Here is a 22,823-nt window from a genome sequence, read left to right as displayed (position 1 = left end):
GGCCTCCCACGGCAGCTCCAAAATGCAGCCTCCCAAGTCTCTTCTTTTTGATAATGGCTTTGAGCTGTCTCTGAACAGGGCTCCCCCTCAACCTTCCCTTCCCTGTGACTCCCAACCGAGGCCCAAGGAGTCAAGAGTTGGGGGAATGGGAGAGGAAAGAGGCTTATGGTGCTCCCTGACCTCCCAGTCCCCCCGCCTTCAGTTCTCAGCTCCTCCCCAACCCCATCTCACCGCCTCCTAGATGTGGGGCCCTGCCCCTCCAGAGTGTCAATGTGTAGGGGGAGGGGTGGAAGGAGGAGGCCTGGGGGGGCCCTATAGGCCAAGCAAGTCTGCCCCGAGGGACCAGGTGAAGTGGAAGGGGGAGGAGAGCTGGGGCCGTCCAACCGCCTGAACACCTGCCTCTGGGCCCAAAGGGCACTTAAATCAGATCGGACTGAAGGCCTCAGGCAGTGTTCACACCCCTACGCCATACTCATTCCCACAAATTCTTTGAAGGGGGAAGGGGTTTCAAGACCAAAACATTAGTTTCATTCTGCTATAAGAAAAGTGATCATAACATTTGATAAAAGTATATTTTTTTAAATATTTTTTAATTCATTAAAGACACAGAGAGAGAGATACAGAGACACAGGTAGAGGGAGAAGCAGGCTCCACGCAGGGAGCCCGACGTGGGACTTGATCCCAGGACCCCAGGATCACAGCTTGGGCTGAAGACGGGCGCTAAATCACTGAGCCACCCAGGCGTCCCTAAAAGTATATTTTGTGGTACATTTGGGACCAGGGCACCAAAGTAGTGACACAGGCATGGTGCCTGGAGCTGCTGGAGGAGGCAGTGCATCTTAGATCTTTAACCTCTCTGCCTCAATCTTCCCATCTGTAAATTGGCAGTTATAAGGCACTACTTCATAAAGTTATGGTGAACATTAATCCAAGTAGAGCAGGTAGTACGGTGCTTGGCACAAAGTTAATGCTCAGTAAATGTGAACTATGTATAAATCTTTGCATCACCCCACATTCCCTTTACCCCCTGCTCTCCCTGACCCCAGGTGTCTGCTTTGGGTTTGTCTTAATACCCAAACCATCATCTTTAAAACCAAAATCAGCCTAGGTTGATAAGCTGGAAGCCTGAAACTCTGAACACTTGGCGCTTAAATGGGTGACTGGAGGGCCACCCGGATCTGGTGCGCAGCCCTGGGTAACCAGTCCTCGGGAGTGGCCACACAGCCAGCCGGAGGTTCCTTCTGGGTCCCCGGCGGGAGATGGCCATGCTGGAGTGAGGCCGACTCTGGACCTGGGGGTGGACCAGCAGGGCTGGGACTCTGGTTCTGCCCATGCCCAGGCTGGGACCTCGGTTCCCTTGAGCAAGTGTCTCTCCTTCTCCCAATTCTCCCTCTGCCTCTGTTTCTTCATTTGTGAGTGGAGTGTGAGTAGGATCCACCTTGCTCATTTCCCGGGGCCGATGCAATTCAAAATCAGACAAACATTTACCTGATGCAAATGTCACGCTCTTCTAAGTCCTTTACTCCTGTGATCTTCCCAACCCCCTCTGAGGTAGTCATTATCTCTTATCATTCCCATTTCTAGACAAAGAAGAAAATGGGGTCCCAGAAAGCAAATCACACAAACAGCAAATGGCAGGGCTCTTGTCAGACCAAGTTGGGCGCTTTCCACCACTGCCTTTGTCTGGTCTGCCAGCGGGCTGACTTCTAAGCTGCACCCTCTCCTAGTAGAATGTTGGAACATCAGGGAGGGCTGACTGTGGGGGTGGGTGCGGGGAGGGGATCTGCAGGCTCCTTGGGGTCAGTCTTCCCGGGAGCAGAGTTCCAGGATTCGGAGGACTTGGGGAGGAGGACCCTTCTTCCCTTTTCTCCCCAAGCACCAGCTCATTTAAATACAGGTGCCTGGGGCTTGGCCCGGGTCGCCGGGGAGGGGCGGGCGGGGCCGGCGACAGTCCTTGCTTTCCGACGCGGGTGGCAGTGGATGTGTCTCCTCGGGGGGCGGGGGTGCTGGGCCTCCCGCTTCCCTCCGGGAACAAATTGCTGTTTTGGCCTCGGCGGCTCCTCTGGGCGCGGGCGGCAGCCGCGCTCGCAGGCAAATCGTGGGAGGGAGGAGGAGCGGCGCTGGCAGCGCGAGGCCGGGGACCGCCTGCCGCCGGGCCCTGCCCCCACCCCGCACCCCGCACCCCGCACCCGAGGGGGCCCCTGCGGAGCCCAGTTCCCTGCGACCCGAGGGGGTGGCTGCGCGCGGAGGCCGGGCCCTGCCACTCGCCGCTCGCACGAGCCTGGAAGTTCTCCCGGAGTCTGACCTCCTGCCCCGTCCGCTGCACTTGCAGCCTGACCCTCCGGAGCAGCCAGAGAGGCAAACGGCGGCAGCTCGTGGAAACGCAGGGCAACCTGGGGTCGGGACTACCAGGGCTACCCCGTCCCTCCCAGCCTTTGCACACACACACGCACACGCACACCCCACGGGCGCTCGCGGAGAGCGTCTCCACCTCACTTCAGGACTACCCCCCCCCCCCCCCCCCCCGGCTTCCTGACAGCTCGTGCCTGCAGCTGCACCTCCCAGTGAGGAGGGTCAGGTCGGGGTGGGAAGGGCCTGAGCCCCAGCAGCGGTGTTGAGACCCCCCCGCTCCCCTGTCCCGGTACAGTTGGGGTCCCCCGTAGGGGCCGCGACCTCCGCCTCCCGCCGGCCTCCCCCGCCTCCGTCCGGTTGCCCAGCCCCCTTTCCCACTACATTTGTCTTCGGGGGGAGCGTCTTCTAGAACCCCCCCCCCCGCCCCGCGCACAGCCCGCCGGAGCTCTCCTGCGTCCCTCCGGGGGAGGACAGTCTGCGCACCCCCGTCCCCGTGCTGCAGAGAAGGACGCCTCGCCCCGGCGCTGAGTCAGCCCGGGCGGGACCAGGCGCTCGCCGGTCTCCTCCGAGGGGCGGGCGGGGCGGCTCGGGGCGGCCGCCGGGGCGGGGGGCGGAGAGGGGCACCGGCGCCTCCCCTGCCCCCACCGAGGCCCCGAGGGGAGGGGATCCCTGGGCGGGAGGCCTGTCCCTTTAAGGAGGCGGCCCTGCCTGGGTGTGCCCGTCTCCATGGTTACCCCGGTGCAGGCGGCGGGCGCCGGAGGGAGGGCGGGGGGAGGGCGGGCGGCCGCCGCGTCTCCCCGACAGACGGAGGGAGCTGCGGGAGCCCGGCGCCGCGCGGAGCCCGAGCGGGAGGTGCGGGGAGCGCGGCGGGCGGCGGGCGGCGGGCGGCGGGCGGCGAGCGGGGCCGGGGCTCGTGGGCGGCCGCGCGCCATGCTCGGGGCCCCGACGGCGGGGACGCCCCCTCGCGCGCCGGCTGCCGGCCCGGCCTGCGAACCCGGGCGGGGCTCGGGCGTCCGACGGCCGCGCTAGGGGGCGCGGGGCCCGGCGGGGGGCGGCCGAGCAGGGCGCCCTCCCCCGGCGCGGAGCCCCCGCGCCCCGGAGGGATGGGGCGGGAGGCCGCGGGCGCCTAAGATGCCGGCCATGCGGGGACTCCTGGCGCCGCAGAACACCTTCCTGGACACCATCGCCACGCGCTTCGACGGCACGCGTGAGTCCCACCGCCGCCCCGAGCACCCCCTTGCCGGGCCCCGCTCCCGCGCGCCGGCCTCTGGCCCTTCGCGCCCCCGTGCGCCCCTCCCTGCGCCGCGGCCCCGCTTTCGGGCGGCACCGCCGTCTCCTTCCAGGCGCCGCTTCCCCAAAGGGTCAGGGGCGGCCGTGCCCCGGGGGGCGAAAGGGCCAGAGCCTGCGGGTCGGGGCCCGGGGCCCGGAGGGCGAGGGGAGGGCGCGGCCCCCGACCGGGAGCCTAACTCACCGCATCCCGGTCCGGCGCCGGCCCGCAGGGGAGCGGCGGGGGGGGGGGTGCAGAGGGGCGGCGCTCAGGGGCACCCGGACACCGGGGTCCAGACACCCTGAGGAGGGCGGTTTGCCCGGGAGCTAGAGTAGGCGGGCTCAGGGGCGCCGGTAGCCCAGGCTCACCTCCGCGCCGAGCCCCAGCCCCAGCCCCAGCCCCAGCCCCAGCCCCAGCCCACAGAGCCCCTGCAGACCCCCAAGGGCAGGCTGGGGTGCTCCCCCCAAGACTGGGGAAGTTTGGAGCAGGTGACCGAGCTCCTGGCTGCGGGCCGGCAGGGCTCCGAACACCCGGAAAGTGGTGAAAACCCCCTCCCGCCTCCGCCTCCCTCACACTCACCCCCAGTGGGGCTTCCCAGCTCTCCGCCTGTGGCCCTCCATGGTCTTGCCGTTCCTGATGGGGGGTGGGAGCCCATCACTGAGCAACCCCCCCCCCCACGCACACACACACGCACGCACGCACACGCACACACACTGGCTTCTCCATCTGCTTTGCCCTGTGCTTGGCTCCTGCAGCCTGCTGATTCAGTGCCCCCCACTCCCCAATACATTCCTGGCTCCAGGCAGCGCTGTTCAGCTACCATTCTTACACCCCCATTCTCCATCACACTCACTCACTATTCCTGAGCCAGGTCAGGCAGCCGGGTTCGAACAGGGAGTGCAGAATGGATGGTGGCCTGGACCGAGGGGCCAGACAGCCAACCTGGGCACCTAGCTGGGGAGTGCACCAGGCAGAGGGAGGAGAAGGGCTGGTCGTGCACAGTCCTCCCTTGGGCATCGCCACCCCTGCCCCCTCCCCCAGGCTGCTCTGGACACCGTCCAGAGGGCACAGTTCCCACACGGGGCCGCACTCACCAACCTCAGGACTCACGTGTGTTGATTCCTGAATGCACACATACACACGCTGCTAGGAGGGGGCTCTCGCGGGGCTGGTACACAGGTGACACACTGATTCCTGTTTATAAATAGCGCCTGCCCTGACCTCCAGGCTGGAACGCACACGCACACGCACATGCACGGGGTTCTTGGGCTCTGCGACTCCCTCCCTTTTGTTGCAGGCATTTAGAAAAGGAGGGGTGGTAGACCGAGTGCCCCTTCCCCGCAGGCCGCCTCTGAGAGGTGCTCTCTTGCAGACAGTAACTTCGTGCTGGGCAACGCCCAGGTGGCGGGGCTCTTCCCCGTGGTCTACTGCTCTGATGGCTTCTGCGACCTCACGGGTTTCTCCCGGGCCGAGGTCATGCAGCGGGGCTGCGCCTGCTCCTTCCTCTATGGGCCAGACACCAGTGAGCTTGTCCGCCAACAGATCCGCAAGGCCCTGGATGAGCACAAGGAGTTCAAGGCTGAGCTGATCCTGTACCGGAAGAGCGGTGAGGGGCCACCTGGCCAGACCGGCTCACTTCTGAGGTCTCACCCAGCCTGGCACCCACTCCATCTGCTGCCCCTGTCTCTGCCCCGCCCCCCCATTTCCTTCTCCACCCCAGCCACTGCCCCTGGCTTCTCTCTCCCATCCTTACCTCAGCCTCAGCCTCTCCCCAATTTCCGATCTTGGGTTTCTCACCCAAGCAGAAAAGTGTCTTCACCTCAGCAGGACAGATCCGTGAACACACGCGTCTGATGGTCCTCTCTGCCCTCCTTTGCCCTCCCCTGCCCTGTTCCATCAAGCCCTGTCCTAGATGGAGCCAGGCTGCTGCCCCCCTCCCAGTAAAGCCCTGATCCCGCTTGTGTCTTGGCCAGGGGTGGCACGGGACCTCTGTCACCTTGGGCAAGGTGGAGAATAGGAGCTGGGCTGAGTCTGTCTTTGTGCCCAGGGCTCCCGTTCTGGTGTCTCCTGGATGTGATACCCATAAAGAATGAGAAAGGGGAGGTGGCCCTCTTCCTGGTCTCTCACAAGGACATCACTGACACCAAGAACCGAGGGGGCCCTGACAACTGGAAGGAGAGAGGTGGGTGCCTTGGGGCTGTTGATTTAGCTGCTGTGGCTGGCCTGTTGGGTACCGCAGGCCTGGGTGGGGCCTTGGCACCCAGTCTGAGCTTGGGGGTCCCCCCGCCCCCTTGCATCCATTGACTCCTGCTTTGCTGGGTGAGAGGCTTATGCTGCTCTCATTTCCATTTGCCCAGGTATGGGAAGCTTGTTTCCAAATAGACTAGTTGAGACAGAGTTGGAGTTCTAAAGTCATCTTTACTAAGAAACTGAAAGCAGCCGAATTCCACTAGTGCTGTGGAGTACCATTTCCTGCCCTTAGTGGGGCTGAGCACAGATCCACCTGGTTCCTTTCCCTCCCACAGACCTGACTTGCAGCCCTGGCCAAAGCCTGCTTGTAGTCCCTGCGGCCTTCCCCCTCCTGCATCCTCCCAGGGCTGGCGGAAGCTTTTGGCCAGCCCAGAAAGCTGTTATCAGAAGCTGGCTTTGCCACTGGGGGTGCTGGGGGTACGCTCCATTCCCCGCTCCCCACCCCCAGCCCTGGGAACCACTCTCCACTCCCTGCTCAGGCCTTTCCCTGGGAAGATCCTTTGCTGCCTCTGCCTTGATCCAGACCTCCTGCCCCTGGAAGCGCACTTGGAGGAGTGTCTAGAAGCACCCCCAGGACTGCCCATTGCTGGGGCTGGCAAGTGCCTCTAGAAATGAGGGTCCTGGAGCCCCAACTCTAAACAGACCAACTGGTCAATGAGTCAGGGCAGCCCATGGGCCAGCAACTGGTGTCCTTCACCCAAGATCCTGACTAGGGTATGTGGGCACTCCCCCCCCTCATCATCCTCACGGGCCCCTCTTTTGCAGGGGGTGGCCGGCGCCGATATGGCCGGGGAGGATCCAAAGGCTTCAATGCCAATCGGCGGCGGAGCCGGGCTGTGCTCTACCACCTGTCCGGGCACCTGCAGAAGCAGCCCAAGGGCAAGCACAAGCTCAATAAGGTGGATTGCGCACAAGGGTGTGTGTTTGGGGGGCAGGGTAGGGGCAAAGCTGAGGAGATGGAGGGGGAGAACTAAGCCCACCCTAGAGGGTGTCCAGGGGACCACCCACATCCCACCAGCACTGTGGGGGTCATGACTGAGGGAGGGAAGCTCAGATGCCTCATCCATCAGTCTTGGCCCTGGTGTCAGACGAGCCTTGGATCACTGTCGGCCTCTCCCCCAAGCAGGGGGGCCACCTCAGCTAAGTCAGGGCCCCTCCTTGTCCTTAGTCTTCAGCTCTATAACGTGGGGACTCTAGGGCCTATGGCAGAGGTTGCTTGGAGTCTGCAGGGAGAGGAAGGAGGTGGATGCCTGTCCCAGACCCTGTCCAAACTCAGCCTCTGCCACTTTCCTGTCCTCCCTGGCCGGACCCACCCTGCCCTGCCTCACTCAGGGGGTGTTTGGGGAGAAGCCAAACTTGCCTGAGTACAAAGTAGCCGCCATCCGAAAGTCACCTTTCATCCTGCTGCACTGTGGGGCACTGAGGGCCACTTGGGACGGCTTCATCCTGCTCGCCACCCTCTACGTGGCCGTCACCGTGCCCTACAGTGTGTGTGTGAGCACGGCCCGGGAGCCCAGCGCAGCCCGCAGTGCCCCCAGCATCTGCGACCTGGCCGTGGAGGTCCTCTTCATTCTTGGTACGTGTGCCCTGGGCCCCCTACCCCACCCTGTGCCAGGCCCCCCTCGGGCGATAGTCCACATGGCTTCCTGTGCCTCCGACAGTGTCCCCCATGCCCTTCCCCCATCTGTGACCCCGTGGGCTTTGAAATCAAACCTACGTTCCAAACGTGGCTCTACTGCTAATGGGTCCCATGACCCTGAGCCGATTGTAGCCTCTCCCATCCTCAGTTTCTCCCTCCATCAAATAGGCAAGACAACACCCACCCCTTAGAGTTCTATGGTAGGGGGAAGATGGTAGGAGGCCCAGGACACTGTCAGACGCTGAGCAGGTGCCCAGTGAAGCGGCTCCTCCTCGCCCCCATGCTGAGTCCCACCCGGCCTTCCTGCAGACATCGTGCTGAATTTCCGCACCACGTTCGTGTCCAAGTCGGGGCAGGTGGTGTTTGCCCCCAAGTCCATTTGCCTCCACTACGTCACCACCTGGTTCCTGCTGGATGTCATTGCGGCGCTGCCCTTTGACCTGCTACATGCCTTCAAGGTCAATGTGGTCAGTGTGGCTGGGCTGGGTGGGCTTCCGGGCAGAGTGGGTGCGGCCGGCCCTGGGGTGACCTCCCCGTCTCCCCCACCTCAGTACTTTGGGGCCCACCTGCTGAAGACGGTGCGGCTGCTGCGGCTGCTCCGCCTGCTCCCGCGGCTGGACCGCTACTCGCAGTACAGCGCCGTGGTGCTCACCCTGCTCATGGCCGTGTTCGCCTTGCTCGCCCACTGGGTGGCCTGTGTCTGGTTCTACATCGGCCAGCGGGAGATTGAGAGCAGTGCCTCCGAGCTGCCCGAGATCGGTACTGGACGCTCCGGGGGGCTGGGGCGCGTGCGCGTGCGCAAATGTGCCGGAGGAGTGCTGCTCCTGGGGTGTGGGTGTGTCAGGGCAACGTGAGTCCACGTGCGTGTGTGTGGCTGATGCAAGGAGTCGGGTGTGTGTGCAGGTCTGCCTCTGCGTGTGTATCTGGGGCATCCGGGCAACTGGGCGTGTGTTAGTGTGGAGAATGCAGGGGCTGGTGTGTGTGTGCGTGCGCGTGTGCCCGCATGAGTGTGACAGAGCTACCACCTTGAGGCAGACCGTTCTTTAGCGGGCAGGCGTAGTGGTGAGGACGGGCGGGCTGCCCAGCGGCGTCCTGTCCGCCCACCGAGGCCTCCTCACGGGTTCGGGCCCGCCCAGCTGGGAGCACCTCCATGCCTGCTGCTCGGCCCCCACCCACCCTCTCGGACTCCCTCCCGTGCCCACACCTTGCCCGCTGAGGCTGAGGCGCGTCCCTCCCAGCGGCTTCTCCGCTCCCCAGGCCTAAACCAGCCTTTCTCCGCGCCCGCAGGTCTTCACCTCTACTCCCGCTCCACTCTCCTCCCACCCACATCTTAACTCCTGCCAGGAAGGCTCCCGCCCCCACCTCTCCACCCAGAATGGCAGCTGGCAGGTCACAGGGGAACTTTGGGGGCCAAACCCTCATCTCCTCGATGTCCTGTGGCTCCTGAGCCCGCTCACCACGCTCCACTGAACCTCTCGACTTCTCTGTCCTGAGCAAGGCCACCCTTGCCGGCCTCCTCGCCCCGGCCCTGCTCTTCCCCTCCCCTTGTCCCCTGTGGTCGCACTGGTGCCACTGTGCCCATCTCAGCTGCCGTCTTTCCCCTAACTCCAAGCCTGTTCCAATTCTTCATACCCTGAGCCTCCCAAACCAAACACACCTTCTTCCTCCCAAGCCCTCCAGCCTTCTGGTGGCTTCCCCACCGGCCTGGAGTGCCTGTTCTCATCCGTGGGCAACAAGCCAGCTGCTCAGCTGGCCTCACAGAACCATCTGCTCCTTGGTGGGATCATCAGAGGTGCAGGTGGGCCTTAGAAATGTGCTCCGATCCGTTCCCAGGGCCGAGGAGGCTCCTGCAAATCGTCTCTCCCTCGCCAAGCCCATGGAGACTGGTGTGTGGCCCAGAGGCCCACTTGGGTATTCCCCAAAGCTCTAGTTGCTGAGCACATGGAACCAGAATGCTCCGGCAGTGTCAGCTCCTTGGCACCTGCCCTTCCCAGAGGGAGGCTGTGGTGGAGGCGGCTCTGGGGTCACATGGCCACCCAGCAAACAGTCAGTGGGCTGGGAGATAGTGGTGTTGTATGGCCCTGATCCCAAAATGGGCTGAGACACACCAAATCCCTGTGTCAGTTTGCTTCCAAACAGGACCCAGATGCTCCGAGTCATGCATCCAGGTGGCTCCTGTGGTTCTGACCACCTTAGAGGGGCTGCTCGGCTGACAGAGTACCTTTGGCTCCCGGAGGGGCTCTGAGTCCCACCATGGAGAACACGGGCAAGTGGAGGCAGGCTGCTTTGCGGATACACATGTTCATTCTTGCACCCTTGAACCCTAAGCTTCTGAGAGGTTTCATTCTATTTGGGGCTGATACTAGCTCACATTAGGGGAGTTTCGAAGTCCGTCACATCATCACCTACTCCTTTCTCCAGAGAAACTACTCCCCAGCGAGGTCAGAGCCACACCTAGACCTGCCGGAGTCCAGCTCTGGAGGGATGTCTGGAGGGGGAGAGGCGCCCCCTCCTGGTCCAGCTCTGGCGGGAGGCGCCTTCCCCTGGCTTCCTTGCCTTGGTTCTGCTGCTCCTCTGGCCATAGTGTGGACGGAGTCCTGTCCCCTGATTCCCATGAGCCCAGTGGAGATGGGCTAGATTTTCAAACGTGCTAAATACCGAGGGTGATCACTCGGCATTTCTCAGTATGAAAGCCACAGGCCTCCAGAACAGCCTCCCCACACCACCAGCTCCAGGAGCTGCCCATGTCCCCGAGCTAAGACAGGCCAGGCCTTTCTGCCACCTTCCCGTCGTTCTCCAGCTTCTCACCCCTGGCTCCCCACTCTCCTTTCCTGGCAACTGAATAGCGGCTGAAGAGTTTTGCACACTCCATGCAGCCTCACAGGACACCCCGAGTTACAAGGGTGGGTCCTCACCTTGGCTCAGGCCTTAACACATCTTCCCAAATTCCTTGGCCGAGAGTTTGACGCCCCCGGTGTGAACCCCACATTCTAGCTAAGTGGAGCTATTGGCCTGCACTTGTCTCCATCCCTAGGGTTGGCCCAGTATGGCCTTTCCCTAGATCAGGACCAAGCTTCTCTCCGTTTCTTTTTTTTTTTTTTTTTTAATTTTTTTTTTTTATTTATTTATGATAGTCATACAGAGAGAGAGAGAGAGAGAGGCAGAGACACAGGCAGAAGGAGAAGCAGGCTCCATGCACCGGGAGCCTGACGTGGGATTCGATCCTGGATCTCCAGGATTGCGCCCTGGGCCAAAGGCAGGAGCCAAACCGCTGCGCCACCCAGGGATCCCCCCTTTTTTTTTTTTTTTTTTTAATTTTTTTTTAAAATTTTTTTTATCTCCGTTTCTTTGAATCAAAACTCTACCCATCCTCTGAGATGAAGCAACAATGTCCCCTCTTCCAGGAAGCCCTCTAGCCCTAACCCACAGCACTTTGGTTTGAGCCCCATCAAATGGCACATACTTGTGGGATTGCTGAATGAATGGGTCCGGGGTGAGGAGGGGTGTGGAGATGGTGGGAGCAGTGCGTGTAAGGTGTTCGGGAGAGTGTGGAGCAGGGGGCTGGGTGGTCCAGGTGGGAGGGGCAGTGCCCGCAGAGGGGAGTTCCACTGCAGCCTGGGATCCTGAGCCCCCTCTGCACTTGGCCTCTGTGCCTCCGCTCTAGACCGGCCCTCCCTCTCTTGTTCCCCCTGACTCCCAGCTCTGCCGGGACCCCTGGGACCCCTGTGGACCCCAGGATCCCCCATCGAACACCCGAGAGTTCCCACAACCTTCCAGCTAGGCCCAGAGTGACTCTGAGTAGCCACGGCTCCCGCGAGAGCCCAGTACATAGCCCCACTTCCTGCCAAGGCCAGGCCAGAGGATGTGGGATTGACGGCAAGGCTGGCACACTCCCCACTTGGGCCCGTGTCCGCATGTGTGCTCCGGAGCCTCTGCATGTGCACAGGTGCCTGCCTGTCTGTGGCCTTTGAGTGTGCTCACACGTGTGCTTGTGTTCGCCTCTCCCACCTGCGTGTCCGAGTGCAAGCACCTGTGTGCCCTTGTCTCTCTCCCAAGTGCGCGCAGGCTTTTTCCGTGTGAGTGGCTGTGGCTGTGCACCTGTGAATGTGCTCACACGTGTGTGTCCTCAACCTCTCAGCTGTGCGGAGCACGTCTGTGGCCCTGATGGTGCGTATGCTCGCGTCCACGTTGGCGTGCTTGAGAACTCGTACGTGGGGTCGGGGGTTTGTGTGGTTGTGGGGAGGAGTGGGGGTGAAGGGCTTTCTGGAGCAGGTGAGAGCAAGGGCGAGAGGAGTGTGGGTGCGCAGGGTAGGGGAGCTGGGCCCCAGCTGGGCCCGGGGTTCGTGCCGGCCACGGGGCAGGGGGCGCGATGCCTGCGGCTCGGCTCCGGGCCCCACACACCCCAGCTGGAGAGGTGACAGCTCGCTGGCGCTGGTCTCCAGGGCTGGGGGTCCGGGGGGTGGCTCCGCCTGGGCGCCCCCGCCCTGCTCAGGCGCGCCCCCTCCGCAGGCTGGCTGCAGGAGCTGGCCCGCCGCCTGGAGACCCCCTACTACCTGGTGGGCCGGGGCCCCGCGGGCAACAGCTCGGGCCAGAAGGACAACTGCAGCGGCGCGGCCGGGGAGGCCAACGGGACGGGCCTGGAGCTCCTGGGCGGCCCGTCGCTGCGCAGCGCCTACATCACGTCCCTCTACTTCGCGCTCAGCAGCCTCACCAGCGTGGGCTTCGGCAACGTGTCCGCCAACACGGACACCGAGAAGATCTTCTCCATCTGCACCATGCTCATCGGCGGTGAGGCCGCGCCCCGCGCCCCCGGCCCGAGGCCCTCCCGAGGGGCTCCTCTGCTTTGGGGGGACCAAGGACAGGACGAGGGCCAGGGGAGCCACCGGGCCGTAGGACTCGAGGCCACGCGGCGGGCGGGCCAGACGCGCCCTGCGTGGTGTCAGGCCGGCCCGGAGGTGACCCCCTCTCGCCACCCTCCCCAGCCCTGATGCACGCGGTGGTGTTTGGGAACGTGACGGCCATCATCCAGCGCATGTACGCCCGCCGCTTTCTGTACCACAGCCGCACCCGTGACCTGCGCGACTACATCCGCATCCACCGCATCCCCAAGCCCCTCAAGCAGCGCATGCTCGAGTACTTCCAGGCCACCTGGGCCGTGAACAACGGCATCGACACCGCCGAGGTGCGCGGCCTCGCGGGAGGGCGCAGAGGGTGGCCTCGGCCGCCCGGGGGACGGCAGTGCGGGGCGGGGGGCGGCCAGGGCCTGCGGGGAGGAAAGGCCGAGGCTCGGGGACGGCGGAGGGGGGGCGGCCGCCCCTCGCTGACCTGCTCCGCGCGGCCTGGGCCCCCCACGGCCCCCTGGCGCCAGGGGCGCAGCCACTGAGCTCCCCCGCGCGCCCGCAGCTGCTGCAGAGCCTCCCCGACGAGCTGCGCGCAGACATCGCCATGCACCTGCACAAGGAGGTCCTGCAGCTGCCTCTGTTCGAGGCGGCGAGCCGCGGCTGCCTGCGGGCGCTCTCCCTGGCCCTGCGGCCCGCCTTCTGCACCCCCGGCGAGTACCTCATTCACCAGGGGGACGCTCTCCAGGCCCTCTACTTCGTCTGCTCCGGCTCCATGGAGGTGCTCAAGGGCGGCACTGTCCTTGCCATCCTAGGTTTGTGAGGGCGGGAGAGGGGGCAGCGGCCGGTGGGCGGTGGGTGGAGCCAGGGCCCCATCAGCAGAAACCCGGAGAGATGCCCCCCCCCACCCCCCCACCCCCGGCAAGGCCTCCTGCGGGGGGGAACAGCCAGGGTGGACTCGGGAGCCCTGGGGAGCCCTGGGCAGAGCTCAGAGCAGCCCCAGTGACCACCAGGTGGGAACTCAGGGAGGGGGAACTATCCTCAGGTGTTCAAGCCTCCCGGAGTGAGTGCAGGACCACCATGGAGGGGGGGCAGCACTTTCTGGAAAATCAGATGCAGAGGATGGCAGTGCTGGAGAGTGCACTCAGGCAGGGCTGCCAGGGGCGGTGAGGCCTATGCTTGTGGGGCACCTCCGCCCGCTCCGGGGTGAGGGCCGTTGTGCCTTCCTGGCTGATCGCAGAGCAGGCCCGGGGCCCCAGTAGGTGACGGCAGGGCTCAGACTCTGCCTATATACTTCCCTTCTTGGCAAAAGAAGGAGGTGGAGATGGGTCAAGTCCCTGGTCAAGGAAGAAGAGCTTGCAGTTATGGAATGGACGTCCCAACAGTGCTGGTCCCAAGAGTGTCACAGCAGGGCTGGCCCTTAGGTCATACAAAGCTCACAAAACCCATGGCAGAGGTATTGGTGTTGTGCCTGTTTCGCATGGAAGGAATGGAAGGTTTGGAGAGGTTCATGAATTGGTAGGAGGGGTTGGAACCTACTCCACCAACCCTAAACCTCGGGCCTCATTCACGGTGCCCTCTGGTGCTTTGCTCCACGGAGAGCCAGCTGTGTCCGAAGCAAGGGCATGACTTCAGGGTGGCGGGACACAGACACGGGGCTTTGGGAAACGGCTGCGGGGCTCCACAGCTGGGGGAGGCTGTCAGCACTGACCCCCTCGGGTGGGAACTCTTTTCTGCTTGGGTAACGGAGGGCCCCGCCCGGGGGATGGAAGGGAGGTGAATCCTCGAGGGCTTGTAGACTCACTGTGGAGCCGGCTGACACCTGGAGGGGCTGAGGCTCTCATCAAGCTGGAGAATTTTTTTTTTTCAAAGATCTTATCCATTTATTCATGAGACACACACAGAGAGAGGCAGAGACCCAGGCAGAGGGAGAAGCAGGCTCCCTGCAGGGAGCCCAATGTGGGACTCCATCCCGGGTCTCCAGGGTCACACCCGGGGCTGAAGGTGGCGCTAAACCACTGAGCCATCCGGGCTGCCCAAGCTGGAGAATTAAGACCAGATGCCCAGCAGCTTCTGTGCGTCCCTCCCCTCTCCCTTGAGGAGGGTGATCACCCAACAGAGAAAAGAAGTACCGTCAAGGGGGTCTTGGAGGTAGGGGAGGCCGGAGGCTGTCACACATTGCTCTTCTGGGAGTTTGGCTTCTGGACCAAGATGCCTTTTATGCCCGGACTCTGAGCAAACGGAATTACGGCCGCTCATGTATGGCTGGCGGCCCTTGAGAAAGGAGGGAGAACTGGAGAGATCCGGAAGGGCAAACAGACTTTGACAATCGCAGACTGGTCAAGACTGTCGAGCAGATTATTAAACAGATGGTTTTCAGCTCAGAGCCGAGGAAGCGGTGCGGCTGGGAGCTGGCATTGGTCCTGCAAGAACATCTCACTAATGCCAGGCGCCAGGTTGCAGAGTAATCATGTTCACGATGAAGACGGAGCCTCAAGAACATCCACCGCCTGCACCCCAGGCCTTTGCCTCACTGCGTGTCCCCAGCACCAGAACGTTGCCCCATTTGATCCATCCTGTCCTTGCCCATACGTTCCCGATGGACTGTTGCCGCTGTTGCCTTGACGGCTCTTCTGGATGCCCTGAGTGCCTGGTGGCCCCCGGGCTGGTTTTCTGCTTCGCCTTCACCCCGCGCCCAGCTGCCTCCCTCGCTGAACACCGGGGGCTTCCCGCCTACTGAGCCGCGGAGGCGGAGGCGAGGCCTGCATGTGGGTTCTGGCCCGACCTCCCTGTGTGGGCAGCAGCTAAGCGGGCACCGCCGGCCGTGGGGGGGAGGCGGCAGGAGAGACGCGGGCCGGTGTCGGTGCCAGGAAGACCTGAGGGGGTGGAGAGCTGAGCTGGAAGCTCCCCCCCTCCCCGCCCCCCACACCCGGACGGCAGTCTCTAGTCGGAGACCGGTGGCATGGAGCTCTGTCACCGGTCTTGGCCTGTTGCGCGATTGTCTCACCTTTTGGGTGATGACACACACGAGGAGAGCTCATTCATCGGATGAGCACATGGAGATCCAAACACCTCTAAGAAGGAACCAGAAGGATGGGCCTCAAACCAAGAAATATGATCTAACAGCGACGCCTTCTACACTCAAGTTTGAGCAAAAGTCCATGAACGTTGAGAGGAGGCTGCTAAGCTCAGGCCTGCTGGCAGCGGGAGGCGGCCCACGCTGGGGGTGGCACTGATCCGTCTCTTGCCTTGAGGGTTGACGAAAGGCCGTCCAGTCTTGTGCACCCCCCGGCGTGGGCTGCACGGACTTGGGAGGGCAGCGCGTGCTCTGCCCCACTGCCGAGAGCCTGCCACCCCGGGTGGGAACCATCTGCCGGGGACTCTGAGCCGGAGGGCGGAGGAGGAGAGGAACTTCGATTGGTCGCCTCTGTGTCAGGCACTTCACCTGCACCGACTCATTTAATCCTGACTGGAGACACCCCAGTCCATCCACATTTTCTTCCTACAATTTCACATCTCGGAGGTTGGGATGCAGGTTCTGATGCCATTTTACAATGCTGTCAGCCAGGTGGCGGTCTCAGCTGGGTGGTGGGAAAACCCTCCATGGACACCTTCTGGTAAGATCCAGGGAGCGCCACCACTCAGTTCAGTACTAGACCTGTCCTAGAAGCCTCAGGGCTCAGGGAGGTGAAGTAATGCGGCCGCCTGACATCCCTGTGCCTCGCGGAGCACTAACCTGCTGGATCCTGGATGAGTCCCACCTGAATCACCTGCGCGGGTTGAAAAACATCGGATTGTGGGGTCTCCTGTAGATATAATGATTCCGTGGGTAGAGATGGGGCCTGGAATCTGATTGGTTTAACTTTCATAAGGGGTTTGGATCTACAGGCAACCTTAGAACCCTGAGAATTGGGGACTCGTTTGTCTCGAGCTAAAATGTAAATGCGTCCAGCGCAGTGGCTTTGATCCGGGGTGTGCTTCACTGCAGGCCTGAGGAGCCAGAGGCAGGCAGCAGGGGTCAGCCAGGGCCTGGGCCCCTCTGCTCCTCTCTGTGCGGCCCAAGCCCCCCCGCGCCCCCCGCTGAGCTCGCAGGGGGTGCTGAGGGGCAGGGCTCGCTGACCTCTGCTGACCTCTGCTTCGCTTCCCAGGGAAGGGAGATCTGATTGGCTGCGAGCTGCCCCGGCGGGAGCAGGTGGTCAAGGCCAATGCCGATGTAAAGGGGCTGACCTACTGCGTCCTACAATGTCTACAGCTGGCTGGGCTGCACGAGAGCCTTGCATTGTACCCCGAGTTTGCCCCACGCTTCAGCCGGGGCCTCCGAGGGGAGCTCAGCTACAACCTGGGCGCCGGTGGAGGCCCCGCAGAGGTGAGGGCACTGGGAACGTGTGCACAGGGGGCTGGGGTTCGGGAGGCACTGTGTGGGCCCCCACACATCGTGGGGGCACGTGTCCGTCCTGCCCCTGCGCAGCCACCCGTGCTCCACCGGCCCTCCCGGCCCTGCTCCTCCAGGCCGCCTCTCGAGAGCCCTGGGGCCTCCCTGGTTTCTTCCCCACGAGTGAGGACTGCTCTGAGGGGCTTTGACTTTTCCTGGCTCATCTTCCTAACCCCAAAGCAGCTTTTAGCAGGCGTTCTCTGCGGAGCTCGGCTAGCCTGAGGGACCGAGCCCAGGGGTGGGGTACCCACGCTCGGCTCGAATTCTGACAGGCAGCAACCTCCTTCAGGGCTTGGTGGCTGTGCAGTGGCAGCAGAAAAACAGCCCCCCCTCCAGCCTCTTCCTCCGAGGGGGGAGATACAGGGCATCCAGGGAGCTCCTCCTGGGGAGACGGGGGCGGGGTGGGGCAGGGAGTGGGGCACAGGAGGGGCTACCCATGCCGCTCCTCTGGCCCCACCGTCCCCAGGCGGACACCAGCTCCCTGAGTGGCGACAACACCCTTATGTCCACGCTGGAGGAGAAAGAGACGGACGGGGAGCAGGGCCCCACGGCCTCCCCCGCCCCGGCTGACGAGCCTTCCAGCCCCCTGCTGTCCCCTGGCTGCACCTCCTCCTCCTCAGCTGCCAAGCTGCTGTCCCCACGCCGGACGGCACCCCGGCCCAGGCTGAGGGGCCGAGGACGGCCGGGCAGGGCGGGGGCTTCGCAGGCTGGGGCCGGCCCCTCTGTTCACCCTCGGAGCTTAGAGGGGCTGCAGCTGCCCTCCGTGCCATGGAACGTCCCCCCGGATCTGAGCCCCAGGTAAGCAGGCCCTGGGCCTCGGTACACCGTGGCAGAGATGGTGGTGATGGGGCTGGGGCCCATCCCTGCCTCCTCTGGGAAGCCTTCTTGGACTCCACCTTCCTGCGGCCCGCAGCCCCCCACCTGGTGCCTGGCCCTTCCCTGCTCAGAATTCTGCTGCGTCCTGTTGGATCCTTAGCAGAACCGCAAGCCCCTAGGGAAAGGGACCAAGCGTTCCCCGGGCCCGGAGCTCCAGGCTGCGGGGGCTGCTGTGTGTGGGCACCGGGCCCGGCAGCGGCCACCCGCGGACTGATCTGCTGCCCTGGCACCTGTGTCCTCAGGGTAGTAGACGGCATCGAGGACGGCTGTGGCTCCGACCAGCCCAAGTTCTCCTTCCGCGTGGGGCAGTCTGGCCCGGAGTGCAGCAGCAGCCCCTCCCCTGGACCAGGTAGGGGGGCCTGGGGACAGGCTGGCAGGGCACGTGCCCCCTTGCCCTCCTCAACCTACAGGTCGGGCAGTACAGTTTAGTGGTGAAGCCCAGTGCACTGGTGCTAGGCAGGCCGGGGCTCAGCTCCACGCACTGGGCTCCGCAGCAGCGCGACCTTGCACCCGCCCCGGCTTCAGGCTTCGGGCCTGTAATGCAGGGGCTGCGTGTGTTAAATAGGATAAAGGCTCCAAGACTCTGGGGAGGACAGGGGCTGTGGGGGAAGCAGGGTTGCAAGTGGGGCCAGGCCAGGCCGTGCAGCCCACGCAGCCCCTGGAGCCGCCCACGCAGCCCCTGGAGCCGCCCACGCAGCCCCTGGAGCCGACAGGGTAAGGGGCTCCCGGGAGTGGTCACGTGTCTGGGGGGCGGGCAGGAGCAGCTCCCCGAGGGGAAGGTGAGGGCTGCATCCCTGGGTCCCCGGCCCGGTGAGCAGAATGCCGCTGGGGCAAGGCTGGAGCGGCTGTGGCGGGCAGCAGGGTCGGAGGCCCGGACCCCGCGCCATCTCCTCTGCCAGTGCCGCCTGTAACCCCATCCCACTGTTCGCAGAGAATGGCCTGCTCGCCGTCCCCCTCGGGCCTGGTGAGGCAAGGAACGTGGACACGCTGGACAAGCTGCGGCAGGCGGTGGGTGAGGGGCAGGGTGGGGCGGGGGCGGGCGCTGCTGTCCGGGAGCTCCAGACTCCTCTGACGTCATTCTTTTCTCCTACCTCGCTCCCCAAAGGTGACAGAGCTGTCCGAGCAGGTGCTGCAGATGCGCGAGGGCCTGCAGTCGCTTCGCCAGGCTGTGCAGCAAGTCCTGGCACCCCATGGGGAGGGCCCTTGCCCTCGGGCCGCAGGGGAGGGGCCGTGCCTAGCCAGCGCCTCTGGGCTCCTACAGCCTCTGTGTGTGGACACTGGGACATCCTCCTACTGCCTGCAGCCCCCAGCTGGCTCTGTCTTGAGTGGGACCTGGCCCCACCCTCGTCCAGAACCCCCTCCCCTCGTGGCCCCTTGGCCCTGGGGCCCCCCAGCATCTCAGAGCTCCCCATGGCCTCGAGCCACAGCTTTCTGGACCTCCACCTCTGACTCTGAGCCCCCGGGCTCAGGCGAACTCGGCCCCGAGCCCAGCACCCCTGGCTCACTGCCTCCTGAGGAAGGGGCTCGGACTGGGCCCCCGGAGCCCGTGAACCAGGCCGAGGCTGCTAGTACTGGAGAGCCCCCGCCGGGGGCTGGGGGCTTGGCCTTGCCCTGGGAACCCCACAGCCTGGAGATGGTGCTTATTGGCTGCCATGGCTCTGGCACAGTCCAGTGGACCCAGGAAGAGGGCACAGGGGTCTGACCGCCAGCCCCAGAACTCAGTGTTGCCAGACCTGCTGCCAGCGGCTGCTCCGCCTGAACCCGGGGCGGAGGAAGCACGGCGGCCATCCCTGGGACTCCATGCTGCCTCCGGGTCAGGGCAGGGAGCGGAGAATTAAAGAGGGCCCAGCCCCCGACTCCGGGTGGCCTGGAGCCTCAGGGGCAGGCCCCAGGCTGGGAATCTTCGTACCCCTCAGCCTCTTCCTCTGACCGTCTCTCCCTCTGCAGGATGGGGGGACAGAGGCCTGAGGCCAGGAGGGACCCTGCCATCCCCTGCATGTGTCCCTGTCTCCCCAGTCCCATTTTTTATATTAAAAAAATAAATAAAATGAGCTACTTTGGAACTTGGTGCTTTTTATTTACAAAAGAAAAATAATAAAGGTAAAGTCTGAAGTTAATCAGCTGGAGACGAAAGGGCAAAGGTGGGAACCCGAGGGAAGAGGAGGGCAGCCTGCAGAGAGAGGAGGGGAGGGGCTCTGGCTCTAAGGAAGCTGGAGGGTTCCAGCCTCCAGGGGCTTCCCAGGACCAGCCCTGCCCTACCAGAGGCTCAGATCAATGGGCCCGCAGTTGGGTTTCCTCCTGCCTACTATGGTTTTTCCAGGAGCCTGAGTTCCAGCTCCAAGGGGCTGGAATGGCAGGGGAAACTGAGGCCACAGAGAGCACATGGGTCCTGCCACCACCCCTCACTGTGGCGTGATCTTGGCAGCCTCGGCCCGAATAAGGGCAATGAGGTCCTGGTTGATGAGGAAGACGAATCTCAGGCTGGCAATCTACGAGCGGGAGAGAAGGGTGGCTCGAGGACAGAGGTGGGATGGGGGGGCCAGGCCCGCATACCGGCTCCCCGCACTCCTGGTCTCCCGACCTCTCCTCCCTCTGAGCTCACCTCCACCACGGAATTGTTGCTGAGGCGCCACTTGGAGCCACACAGTACTGGCCGTCCATCGATGTAGATGGGCCGCCGACCCTCATTGGCAATGAAGAAATCACCATTATTTTTCAGCTTAATGACACCTGTAGGGATGGAGAGGCAAAGGCGGATGAGGGGACAGGGAAGGCCAAGGGAGGGCCTGAAGTCCCCACGCGCACTGCTTCCCAGGGACAGGCTAGAAGGCACCCGGGACTCCCAACTTAGAAATCTTGAAATGCCAGTGGCTCAGCCCCAGCTCAGCCCCAGCGCTGGATGACGGTTCCCATGGAGACCAAGCCACAGGGCTGGAGGGCCGGAGGCTGGGAGGGACACCCCCACACTGCCTCCTGCTGGTACCTTGCTTCCGGGAGATCTTCCAGGCAGGACCCTCCAGAGACAGGTCCACATCAATCTGGTTATCCTTGGTTGCTCTGCCCAGGGTGATCTGGGGAAATGGGGCAGGTGAGGGCTGGGACCTGAGGAATGGGTCTACACAGGCCAGGGAAAGATGAGAAATCAGGGACCAGACACAGAAAGGCGAGCGGGGTCAAGACCAGCATGACAGAGGAGGGCAACCTGCGGCAGCAGGCGGCTGGGCCCGCCTTACCTCTCGGGAGCGCATCAGGTACCGCACCATGCGGCCCCGCAGCACTGCCAGCGTCTGGTTGTCGAAGTCAGGAGAGCTCATACCTGCGCGAAGAGTGGCTTGTGTCAGGGAGAGCCCACTCCTTAGGGCCACAGGGCAGAAGGCAGTGAGCCGGGGGCTGGGAGATGAGGGTGCACCCAGCCGGGCCAGCAGGGGTCTTGGGGTGGGGCGAAGGGAGCTGAAGCCTGGCCCTCCTCACCTGTGATGCTGTCTACCAGCACCTGCCACTTATGCAGCTCCTGTTCCAGCTGTCGGATCTCTCGTTTCTGGCGCCGGTCGGCCACTGTCAGCTCTGGGGTGAGGTGGGTGGTAAGGAGGGACACTCTGAGGCCACCGGTACCTTGTACTGGTCCTCTGTGCTAGCAGGAGCTTCTACCCCCTAACAGCCCCACCGGGGTACACTCACCATGCTCCAGGACCTCATCCCGCATGTCCCTGTGGGGGAGAAAGACACGTCAGGATCCACTTCCAGCTCACCTGCCACGACCATCAGGTGCTACTCGGCTCATTAAGGTGTCCCTGAGTCCCTCGGCTGAGGAACCCAAGACGCTGCTCCTCTGTTGGACTAGCCTCCTTTCCCTGAGTGGTGGTGGGGACCCTCATCAAGGCGACCAGGGGACAAGCGGAGCATGAGGCTGAGTGTGCGCTGGGCTCAGCTCCCCGCCGCAGAAGGTAGGGCCGGGCGGCCCGGAGAGCTCTGTCCCCGGGACACACTCCACTCTGCACCCTGCTTGTGACCTCAGCCACTCACTTGAGCTTACTGTCGTCGATCAGGTCCTCTGCGTCGGAAAAGTTGAGCACTTGGTCCCCCTTGGGCAGCGGCTGCACTGAACAAAGGACGGAGAGATGGTCAGCGCCGCTGCCCCCTCTCCACCCTCTGCAGCAAGGGGACTGAACTCAGGGGCCAACTAGGGAGACCAGGCCACACGTGCACGGTTCTGTGCTGAGATCAACAGGTAACAGAGCACGTGCCCGACTGGGCAGCAAGCTAATGTGACACAAAGCAGTCCTGACATCAGCTAAGGGCAGAGGTGATTCTAGAAAAAAAGGGAATTAAAGTTGACCTTTTGTGTGTGCTTTTCAGCGTGTGAAGCTCTCACATAGCCGTGAACTTAGGAGGGAAGGCCCTGACGCTAGGCCCCTGCCCGAGGCAGCTCCAGGAAGGAGGGCTACACCACGGCCCTCAGGTTTAGGACAGACCCAGGATTCGAGCCCCGCTTTCCCGATTCCAAATCCAAAATGCTCCTCTCTCACATCATATACTCCCCGACCTTTTTGGCCACACTCAGCAAGAGGCGGTGGGCACATGCCAGTCAAGCCCCACTTAGGGTGAGCCAGAAGAGAGCCACCATGCCTTCCGCCAGCGTTTTTCAAGCTGTGGGTTAATGATATCTTAAAGGTCACAAAACCAGTTTTCATTTGTTTCACAAATACGAAATGGGATAGAGTATCACAGTCCGTCAAGTACATTGAGGATAAATAGTTGCATGAAAGGTTTTCAGTTTTCTTTCTGGTCCAACTATAAAGAGATTGGCCCCCAAACTCAGAACAACTGCCTCCTGGCCAGCGGCTCCCAGCCTGCGGTGTCGCGTGGTGGCAGCGCCCACTAGCTGGTGGCCTGAGAACTGCCGGCTGAGCAGTGTCCACACCGGGGGAGTCTTCACTGCCTCCCAGGGAAGTGACGGAGGCTGCACAGGAGCCACAAATGCTACCCTCCCCTCAACTGCAAGGTCAGACTGTGGGAGACAAGGGACTGGGGTGGTCACCTCCCCCCCACCCCCCCGGGCTCCATCCCCACCACAGCTGCCTAAAACCCCACTAAACCCGCTTGGGAGCTAAGCAGCGTGTAGGGATCCCAGCACTGTGCGGCCAAGGAGGCCAAGGAGAAATCAAATGC

General features: G+C 63.2%; 2 protein-coding genes across 12 annotated transcripts in view; one reads left to right on the top strand and one right to left on the bottom strand.

Annotated features, from left to right (window-relative positions):
- Positions 1 to 3,388: 3,388 nt before the first annotated feature.
- Positions 3,389 to 19,717, top strand: KCNH3 (potassium voltage-gated channel subfamily H member 3). 3 transcript variants are annotated; one of them, XM_072798123.1, is made up of 16 exons: positions 3,389 to 3,559; positions 4,992 to 5,225; positions 5,667 to 5,801; positions 6,635 to 6,768; positions 7,202 to 7,445; positions 7,818 to 7,975; positions 8,060 to 8,267; positions 11,565 to 11,675; positions 12,018 to 12,296; positions 12,491 to 12,690; positions 12,912 to 13,161; positions 16,495 to 16,712; positions 17,245 to 17,576; positions 17,897 to 18,003; positions 18,586 to 18,662; positions 18,760 to 19,717. In XM_072798123.1, exons 1-16 carry the CDS (start codon positions 3,484 to 3,486, stop codon positions 19,354 to 19,356), a joined length of 3,360 nt encoding a protein of 1,119 aa, XP_072654224.1. In that variant the 5' UTR covers positions 3,389 to 3,483; the 3' UTR covers positions 19,357 to 19,717. The 3 variants fall into 3 exon arrangements, with proteins under 3 accessions (XP_072654224.1, XP_072654225.1, XP_072654226.1); XM_072798125.1 differs by having other exon boundaries at positions 3,417 to 3,559; positions 4,996 to 5,225; XM_072798124.1 differs by lacking the exon at positions 11,565 to 11,675 and having other exon boundaries at positions 3,390 to 3,559.
- MCRS1 (microspherule protein 1) overlaps positions 19,708 to 22,823 on the bottom strand; it is a 9,407-nt gene continuing 6,291 nt past the window's right edge. For all 9 annotated transcript variants that reach the window (XM_072798136.1, XM_072798128.1, XM_072798133.1 and 6 more), the window contains 7 exons: positions 21,678 to 21,753; positions 21,333 to 21,361; positions 21,126 to 21,218; positions 20,888 to 20,970; positions 20,638 to 20,725; positions 20,257 to 20,384; positions 19,708 to 20,143 (listed from right to left, as the gene is read on the bottom strand). In XM_072798136.1, coding sequence (XP_072654237.1) covers positions 20,057 to 20,143; positions 20,257 to 20,384; positions 20,638 to 20,725; positions 20,888 to 20,970; positions 21,126 to 21,218; positions 21,333 to 21,361; positions 21,678 to 21,753 — 584 coding nt within the window. In that variant the 3' untranslated portion in view covers positions 19,708 to 20,056. The remainder of the gene's footprint in view (positions 20,144 to 20,256; positions 20,385 to 20,637; positions 20,726 to 20,887; positions 20,971 to 21,125; positions 21,219 to 21,332; positions 21,362 to 21,677; positions 21,754 to 22,823) is intronic.

Source organism: Canis lupus, chromosome 25 (assembly GCF_048164855.1).
Source record: "Canis lupus baileyi chromosome 25, mCanLup2.hap1, whole genome shotgun sequence".
NCBI lineage: Eukaryota > Metazoa > Chordata > Mammalia > Carnivora > Canidae > Canis > Canis lupus.
The sequence above is the reverse complement of the archived record's forward strand: the minus strand, read 5'-3'. Positions and strand labels throughout refer to the sequence as shown.

Excerpts from the sequence above, each read along its gene's own strand:
- KCNH3 (XM_072798123.1), top strand. The coding sequence starts at position 3,484 with ATGCCGGCCATGCGGGGACTCCTGGCGCCGCAGAACACCTTCCTGGAC. Across the intron at positions 5,226-5,666 it reads GATCCTGTACCGGAAGAGCG|GGCTCCCGTTCTGGTGTCTC; the intron begins GTGAGGGGCCAC and ends CTTTGTGCCCAG. Across the intron at positions 8,268-11,564 it reads CTCCGAGCTGCCCGAGATCG|TGCGCGCAGGCTTTTTCCGT; the intron begins GTACTGGACGCT and ends CTCTCTCCCAAG.